The 9,025-nt window shown below is 37.1% G+C and overlaps 2 protein-coding genes across 2 annotated transcripts; one reads left to right on the top strand and one right to left on the bottom strand.

Moving 5' to 3' along the window:
* Positions 1-693: 693 nt before the first annotated feature.
* Positions 694-5,713, top strand: LOC111003333. Its single transcript, XM_022273775.2, has 8 exons — positions 694-824; positions 1,129-1,244; positions 2,245-2,299; positions 2,950-3,126; positions 4,115-4,342; positions 5,080-5,175; positions 5,260-5,306; positions 5,443-5,713. The coding sequence occupies exons 1-8, from the start codon at positions 793-795 to the stop codon at positions 5,574-5,576; spliced, it is 885 nt and encodes a 294-aa protein (XP_022129467.2). The 5' UTR covers positions 694-792; the 3' UTR covers positions 5,577-5,713.
* Positions 5,714-5,811: 98 nt separating this feature from the next.
* On the bottom strand, positions 5,812-8,663 carry LOC111003353 (proton-coupled amino acid transporter-like protein CG1139). Its single transcript, XM_022273800.2, has 7 exons — positions 8,522-8,663; positions 8,399-8,459; positions 7,963-8,320; positions 6,899-7,174; positions 6,432-6,610; positions 6,183-6,358; positions 5,812-6,092 (listed from the first exon to the last, which is right to left on the bottom strand). Exons 1-7 carry the CDS (start codon positions 8,568-8,570, stop codon positions 5,851-5,853), a joined length of 1,341 nt encoding a protein of 446 aa, XP_022129492.1. The 5' UTR covers positions 8,571-8,663; the 3' UTR covers positions 5,812-5,850.
* Positions 8,664-9,025: the final 362 nt, after the last annotated feature.

The raw sequence follows: 9,025 nt of genomic DNA, 5'->3' as shown, positions 1-9,025 counted from the left end.
AGAACAAACTTTTAACGACGTCCGGCGTTCTACAAGCGTTTTTCAAGGCAGTTTTTGCCGCGCAACACCACTATATAGAACCAGACGCGCTCTGAAGTATTTCCGAAAATAATCTCAAACTTAAAATCCTTATTGCATTCCTTATGTTAATATTTTACACGTGACATGTTATAATTTATTAAAATAAGGCCCTTGTTTAGGCACAGCAATGTTGTGGGAAAGCATGTCCACCAATATACATACATATCTATACCTACTAGCTACATTATTTATTTGCTTTGGCTTTACATTGCAAAAAGGAGAATGTACATAACTTTATTAATAAAATTAACTTATATAAACAAATTAAACTCTATTAGTCTGATACTCTGAAACGGTTTAATAACACTTCTTATATAATAATTTCTTTAAAGATTTGCACTCACAATCTGGACATAGGTGGAACCAGTTGGCCTTTACGAGAAATGTCGACTTCGACTTAGGGTCCCACAAGAAAAGAGTCTAGGTACTAATTCTTAAAAGGCTGGCAATGCATTCCTGAGCCCTCTGGTATCACTCAACATTAGGTGAGCCTCCTGCCCGTTTGCCGTTCCATAAAAGAAACCATCATTTAAAAACTTTTGACTATTGATAATTTTTTCCAGCCAGTATGTATCTATCAAAACTCTAGCAGGTATGTCAAAGCGACACATCTGTTTCTTGTAATTTGGTATTATCTTAATTTTTGAGTTCACATTCTAATGAAATTATTATCGTGGAATAAATGTATCCTATTTCATTACCGTAGGATAAATGGTTAATGTGATGAAGCACCCACTGCCAAGGTTTCATGAAGTGAAATGTTTTTATTTATTGATGCAAACCTACATTTGTTTTTCTCTTTATGCCCTGTGACTTCACTTCTGTTAATTTGTTCGATAAATTTTCTGTATTAAATCATGCCAGTCCAGTTTCCAGTGTGAAATTCCCAAATTCAAACTCAAATCATTATTGCATTGCTTATATTAACATTTTAATTCATTATAATAAGGACCTGAAGCATACATACTGTATTTATAGGCTTAGCCAAATTAATAATATTTTTATATTTTGAAACATATTATGCATGGGTTTGTATGGTTTTTATAGCCATGTTTCGGAACTGGGTGGAGGTGTACGAGGTGGAGCTGGAGAAGGTAAAGTTCAATATGGACGTATTCTGAACGCGCCTTCTACCCAAGAATCGCTAAAACATAGCGTCCAACGTAAGTTCACAAATAAATAAATAGACGAAGACACTTCAAATAGAGCACATAATTTTCTAGTTAATACTTTAAATTTGTAGATCAATTCAATCAATAAATTTGGCAAATAAAATAATTAGTACCCCGAGACACCTACATAATCAGTATCATCAAATTCAGGCGACGTATTTCGAAATCCAACCCAATAAAACATACTGGTTTTAAATTATTTCACTTTGTGTTATTAATTTATAATGACACTGGCAGCTGACACCAGCGCCCTTTCTCTGACATATATTTGTATGCCTACTTTCCTGGTAATCTTTTACATGGATCGATGAATGTATGAAATTTTCTAAGATAAATTTCTAATGAAGGTTGCGTTTTCATTTTCAGAAAAAAATCGGAGGTCCATCCCCTCAATGACTTAATTTTAGATTATGATTTGAATTAAACTTACTTTTACTACTGAGAACAGCAGAATAAGAATGATCTAATCACAATTTGTATAGGTGATATTTATGTGAAACTTCTTTAGCCGCATGACGGTAATTTTTTTTTTGTGAAACGCCATAATAATATTACCGTCACGAAAATGTGCAGCGTTTTTTTTCGTCCGATTGAGAGAGAGAGTGAGAAAGGGCGAACGCAGCATGAAGCAAATAGACATGGAACGAGACTAGAGAGCACGTCGACTGTTTACTGAGCAACGTCTTGTGCAGTAACCATAAAAGTAGTTTATATTGTCTTTAGCACGTATAAAGTGTGTAAACAGTGTGAATATAGGTTATCTACTGGTACATGATTATGATTAAGGCTTTTACTAATAATTAATTTACAAAGTTTTACTTCTGATATGTGTACTTTGTGCCAACACCCTCTGTCTTCTTTGCCGATGAGTAGAGATGCCAAAGGGCTCGAATTTAATGATGTGGAATAAGTGATACCATGATGATCTTATGTTCCAAAATAAAGGTATTTTATTTTTTTATTTTACGCACGCACTTCTTTTGCACCACAGATGTGTCGGTTCGGCGTTCACGTCGACGATCTCGTTCATCTCCCGTGCGTCTACGGTGAGTGTAAGATCTACGTTAAGAATATCAACGTTATTTCATAAACACCTTAAAAAATGTACAAAATTTTTGAAAGACACTAAGTTTCTCATAACGAAACCATCACTAGTAAACCGGCTCAATCTCAAACTTGTAAACGGTTATGGTATAGCTTGCGATGGACTGTAAAATAACATTTAAATTTATATACCAGAAACATTTACTCAATTTAGCTAATAGCTTGTGTAGGCTCACTCCTGATTCATTCATATATAAGAGGTTGAGAATCGTAACAACCCCATACAACAAACACATCTTTTTTTTTAAACGGGCCAATCGGGCAGGAGCCTCATCTGAAGTTAAGTGGTACCCATAGACACTCTCAATGCCAGAGCGGTCGCGAGGGCGTAGTCAGCCTTATAAGAATTCCTACGCTCTTTTCTTGAAGGACCCTAAGTCGAATTGGTTCGGAAATACTTCAGTGGGTAGCTAGTAATGTGGCCTATACATAAGAAGTGATTTTAAATAATTACTCGACGTTTGCTATACCACCACGAGAGGTAGGGTGATAGACTGGTAGTATCAGACCTTCAAGCTCTGCCTGATAATTAAGGCCTCGAGGCTAAATACCTCTTGATTACGTAATGAAATATCCATTTGAATTTATACAGAAGTGAAACTAACAAGGACACGGAGAACATTTGTGGAAAGAGCCCGTTACGTAGGCGCAGTCCCTCAGTCTCGCCCTCGGCTCGCCAGGGGGCGGAAGATACGCAGCAAGACTTTTGGAGTCCGTTGTCACCCCCCCCACCACTGGTAATGCCACCACCTTCAACTCTTGCATTCACGTAAGTAATTTCTCAAGGAAATACTAGACATAAGCTGTTTGTCCTTGTGGACATCATATTCTCATATTCCGTCCTCATCGTATCGTTAAAATAAGGTTCATTTTCAACTGATAAGTATATTGATTGGCATAGATTATATTTAAATAGGGATTTTTCTCAGGTCTTTTTATTAACACATTAAGTGCTCTTTTCTCGGATCCGAGTGGAGCTAGGTCATAGTAACGGCGCTGTCACACTAAACCATTGCCATCCTTAGCTCTCGGATCCAAGTATTCGGCACCCAATGTGCAGACTACTCGGATCGACTCGTTTTTTTAAATACAAATTATAGTATACATTCATACATATTTTCAAACATTCATATTTACTTAATCCGTTATAACTAGTATAATGAGTCCGGTTATAACTTTGTATTCATTGTTAAAGTTTCTGTTAAGTTGCCATAGGCATGTTACAGACGACTCTAATGTTAAAGTAAAGATAACCTCACTTTTCTGATAATAATAGAACTCTTACGCCGGCTTTTTCTCTCGGCCAACACCCTCTGTTTTCTTTGCCGATGAGTAGGGATGCCAACAGGTTCGAATTTAATGACGTGGAATAAGTGATACCATGATGATCTTATGTTCCAAAATAAACGTATTTTTTTATTTTTTGATGTGAAACATCTATAGCCGCACGTAAAACCGATTTCTGGCGTGGCGACGCATGCCGTGGCGATGCGTCGCCACGCTATATTATATACAGTCTAATTGCAGTAGTAAATTTCATATTAAAAATATTTAATAAAAATAATGTTTATTCAACAAATAGTCATCGTTATCTGGAAAAAAAACGTAATATTTTATTTTATCATCATGATACACATATTTAGTTCCCATCACAGTCTGTTCTTTTCTGCATATTACTTTTACAAACTAATGTCGATGTTTCACATCAGCCAGGCGTCCAGTGACGGCCCACATTTTTTTTTATTCCTACATTACAGCACTACACTCTCCTATTTCTCGTCCGCCCCGCCGTGTCAGCCCGTGTCACTGGTTGCATTACCACCCACTACTCGTGAGGCTGCCTGCCGCTCATGCTCCCACGAACCGTCTTCCCGCTCTAAGAAGAAGCGCTCGCGTTCAGCTCGGCGAGCAGCTAGATACGTGTTGCGAACGTTGTTGAAATCACAAGCATTTCATTCAGTGGACGTCTCGCGTTCGCATGTCAAGTACGGAAATTTTTAACACTGACTCATTATTTACGCAATGTGTTTATATTAGGTTCTTATTTTATCATAATAAATCCATGAAAACCTTATGTAATCGTGAAAGTACTGCTGATGTAGACAATTAAAACTCAGTTTCTTTGTTGCTTTACATTGCTATTATTTATCCGAAACGGTATAGTAACTTAACTCCTATATCTAATATACCAATATATCAGTTTAGTTTATTTTTTTGTTTCTGTTAAGTATGTTTTTTCCTTCTTATTGTATTTGTAATATGTATTTTTGCACTTCTTGCCTACCTTATGTAATTTAATACATGTTTTTTTTCATTAACTCACAGTGGTTGTCTAGAAGAAATCGCTCGAATGCGATAAGGCCGCCGGTTGCTTTTCATTAAATTATGTTTAATATATTTTTTTCGTTTATATAATGCAACGAAGTGTTAATAAATAAATATATAAATATATTTGTAATATTTATTTATTTATTTATTAAATTATACAAATAGCAAAGCAATGTGGGATTTTAAGTATTACACTTGTGAGATGGTTCATGGTTAACACTTTACTATAAGTTAAGTATGACTTACGTTTGTCGAGCTCAGTTTTAGAGCGGGAGTCGTACTTAGCGCTAAGTCGAATCAGATTGAGATCATGTCCAGTCTGATTGTTTGTCCTCTGTCCCATGGAAATAGAAAAAATCTCAAACTTTAATTAATGTTATTTATAATTGTTTAGGCTTAATGACGACGTTCTGGATGCTGAAGTTGGCGTAGAAAGCGCTAAAATACAAGACAAGAATGAAGTTAGCCAAAACCTAGAAGATGAACCATTGTTAGTTATTGATTACCTAAAACTACCTGTGAAATGTTGTATAAATTAGTTATTTTGTTCACATATGCCGTACGCTGGTTTCAGGTCTGATGTTGATAATTGTAAAAAACAGTCTTCAGATAAAGAAGCAAGTGAGTTTTTTTATAGATTTGTATAATAAAGGAAAATCTAATTATAATTCAAAGGATCAACACATCACTTGACAGCATTATAATTATGAATTATATAAGTTATAATTCATAATTAACAGATAATTTGTAATTATAGAGAACGTCTGCGCGCGATGCAGTAGGTGCGCAGGTGAGCTGAATTCTACACAATTGCGGTTGTTGCTGCGGCATCTTCGCCAGCTGGCGCATATCGACCGCCTGCATAGGGCACTACGTCGGGCAGCACGATAAATGTTATGCCGCTTCGCTGTGCTGTCGACAAGGATGTTAGGCGCTGCGTAATACCAATCGACTTTTACGCCGAAAAATATCTATTAGGCCATTTCGGCGCTCAACATCATTGACGATTAGCATCAAGTTCAAAAAATGTTTTTTAAATTATACGTCTATTCAAATATAATGTGAGTTTATTTTGCCACAAATCTCTTAAACAAAATATAAAGAAAAATAACAACTAGTTCCACAGTTTAATGGTTATATAAGCTTCAAGAAAGTTATGGCGAGGTCAGTGCTTATCTTCAAAGATCTCCAGTACGCTGGTGTAGCAACCTGAGACGAGACAACCGGCGCCAAATAAAACGATTAGTATGTCTCTTGCGAGTCGGTAGTGGGCCGTACCATACTCGCTGGGATAGCGCAGACAGGCGTCTAAGAGACCGGGGAATACCACCGCCAGCAGAGATAGACAAAATGCACCAAACAGCGAAATAAACGGACCCAGACGGGGCACCGCCACTGCAACAGCCCCTGAATCAAGTACCATAAAAATTACGCAATTTACCCGGAAATTATAAGTAATACTTTCATTTCAAGTCTTTAGTACTTTATCATACTTACATGGTACCAGTACTAATATCAATCGCAATGTGTAATCCAAGACAAATGTACTTTTTGCTGTTGTAGTTACTTTCTTTTTAATCTTCCGCCACAGAATGGAGTAAGCAACAAAGTTTTGCAGAGGAAAGGACAAGAATATTGCCAATGCGAATGTTAATTTGGCAGCCTGCGCCTTTCTGCAATGTATATAAGAGTCAAGATAGCAAGTTAAAACTATCGTAATGCCAAAACAGAAGGGGGTAAACTCACTTTTCTTCTTGAGGCAAGTTGAGGGTAATAGACGGCTGGATATCATCTCCATATTTAAGATAACCAAACACTCCCATTGTGAGATATAACACAATGATTATTATCATGCCTATGTTAAACAATCCACATAGTCCCACAAATCGTCGTGGTTCCTCCATATTGTACTCCAGTGCTAGGACCTGCCATTACTAGGCGTTATTTTACGTGTTTTGATCAAAAACATTTCAAAAATAGGTGCGTCCACACAGAGCGAGGGCAGCCTCGCGAGGCATTTGACGCGCGAAGCAGATCGGTAAGTGTGGACGTGCCTCGGACGAGACAAGCGCGCGAGCCCCCGAGTCGTCGAGTGTCGGCTTTTAGATGTGCTCAAAGGCACCTGTCGTTTGCTATGCGCACTCTGGAGGCTCGGAACTGCCGCGTTCAGCTCCCTCGCGAGGCTGCTCGCTCTGCTAATGAAATTCACTCACCACTCCAACGGCTTCTAATGCAAACAAAGCAGTTCCAATGAACACAGGAATATCTAGAAGAGTTTTTAATCGAAGTTTATCATCATCTAAATCGACGTCATCTTCAATCAGGTAAAAGAAGACCAAAATAAAGCCGAGCATTGTGACAACGTTGGAGACCGTAGACAATGGAGTCATCAGCTTGAGATCCTTTATTAGTCCTAATAGTGTAAGCGGAATCAGGAGAAAGCAAAGGTGTGCTCGTAATGATATTTCAACACCGTAGAAGTCAAATACCTGAAAAATTTGACACGGGTTAAGGAATTAAATGTTACAAAATAATGTGGAATACAATTACGCGACTCAATTTTAAAAATTTCTTGTTTCGTTACACAGTGTATACTATTTCCCAGAATGTAACAAACTCATACAAATAAATCCCTATTCCTTTTTTAAAAACTTCTAAAACAGATAAAACTAAAGTTGTAATTGAGGTAAACCTGGTAAGATAGAAATATAGATAGACTGAAGATAGGGCATAAGAGCCAATATTCAGAATTAAGCTAAATAGTAGTTATAACTAAAAATAAAGGCGGTAGAACCAAGAAGAAGGCAATAACAATTGGAACAGTCTCCCGTTAAGCCTTGCGCGAGCCTCGCTCACAAGGCACACGCGCATTCCAGCACTATATCCCTATACTAGTGATTACAGAAAAAGAAAATAAATGTCCAGTCGAGCTCTTTTTTGAAGATGACAAGAGGCAAGAGAACGTTGAGGTATTTGCTACTGCGGCTAATAAATGGTCTATCTAATATCTGATTGGATAATGCTAACCAATATAAACTGTAAATAAAAAAACTACTTTTATATGCATTTGTCGCGCACATCAACAAGAATGCTATTGCATTAATACAAACCACAGCGGTATTCTTATGTAACATATTATATGATTTTGTAAATAAAGAAAAATTAATAAGACCGACTGATAACTACGCGTCTAATACTATTCATATTTTCTTCCTCTCAGAAATAAAAATATATATTAATAGAATTTCAACTAACCAGTGAAAAATAAAAATCACACCTGTTTAACATTCTCTGAGACGAACACACAGTAAATGCAACAAATGCCGAGTTGCCATAGTACCAATACGCCGTCAACGAAGTAGTACAAGGGTGAAGCAGCCCAGCGAAGCGCTGGTGGTCCGTCCTGTACGGCTAGGAACATGCAGCGGGGATAGGCCACATATCCACGACGAGCTCGTTTACATAACTTATACTGAGCACCAATCAGGAGATGCATGCAATAAGCCGCAAAGGCGCCGATCAGTGTGAGACAGATGATGCTTCCTGGTACACCCATACGGGCCACGGCACTTGGCATACACAGCACTCCTGCTCCTATGCTACCCTTCAATAGATGGATCATGGTGTCCGAGTATCTGTATATATGATATAGTTTGATAAATTCGAGTCACCAAGAGATATGTTTCTTACAACGGAATTATAGCATTACTCACGATGTTGGTTTTTCCACTTTCCGGTGCTGGTGCGGGTCGTAGGACTCTTCATCTTCCTCAGCTAAAAAGACGCTCATATTAAAGATACAAAGGATATCAGAAGTAATTATTTGGCGGACTTACCTCCCGTGATGGTATCCACTATACCCGCCATAAATTCGTACACGAACATTTTGAGGGCCTTTTATCACGCTCTGAATAAACAATAGCCGTTTAATCATAACATTTATTTGATATTATCAAATCCCAACCCATAAGAGATGAGTAATCTGTAAATAATGCATTCTGATCTGACAGGATCCAATACGCCTATCTCTGGATTAACTGCTGTCATTGTTTTGTCACAGTAACTTCTTCGCAGAATTAAATATCAAAAACTAAGGATGTAGAATAAGGCAAACTTCAACAGATAACTAAAGATTTCTTATTAAAACACTTTAATACTTTTCTGTCAGAGAATATCTAAAGTCATGTACATTAGCAATTTATTTAAATAATTATAAAACTTCAAAATTTAACCATTTTTTTATATTAATATTTATTTTTCAGAGTTTTGGAGGTACAATATTAATTTTTAATAAGTGATTATCTGGTTCTGAAGCTATGAAGCAAAGCTGATTATATATA

Source organism: Pieris rapae, chromosome Z (assembly GCF_905147795.1).
Source record: "Pieris rapae chromosome Z, ilPieRapa1.1, whole genome shotgun sequence".
NCBI lineage: Eukaryota > Metazoa > Arthropoda > Insecta > Lepidoptera > Pieridae > Pieris > Pieris rapae.
This window is presented reverse-complemented; position numbering and strand designations above follow the sequence as displayed.

Excerpts from the sequence above, each read along its gene's own strand:
- LOC111003333 (XM_022273775.2), top strand. The coding sequence starts at position 793 with ATGGTTAATGTGATGAAGCACCCACTGCCAAG. Across the intron at positions 2,300-2,949 it reads TCATCTCCCGTGCGTCTACG|AAGTGAAACTAACAAGGACA; the intron begins GTGAGTGTAAGA and ends GAATTTATACAG. Across the intron at positions 5,176-5,259 it reads AACCTAGAAGATGAACCATT|GTCTGATGTTGATAATTGTA; the intron begins GTTAGTTATTGA and ends CGCTGGTTTCAG.
- LOC111003353 (XM_022273800.2), bottom strand. The coding sequence starts at position 8,570 with ATGTTCGTGTACGAATTTATGGCGGGTATAGTGGATACCATCACGGGA. Across the intron at positions 8,460-8,521 it reads AGTGGATACCATCACGGGAG|CTGAGGAAGATGAAGAGTCC; the intron begins GTAAGTCCGCCA and ends GCGTCTTTTTAG. Across the intron at positions 6,359-6,431 it reads AACTTGCCTCAAGAAGAAAA|AAAGGCGCAGGCTGCCAAAT; the intron begins GTGAGTTTACCC and ends TATACATTGCAG.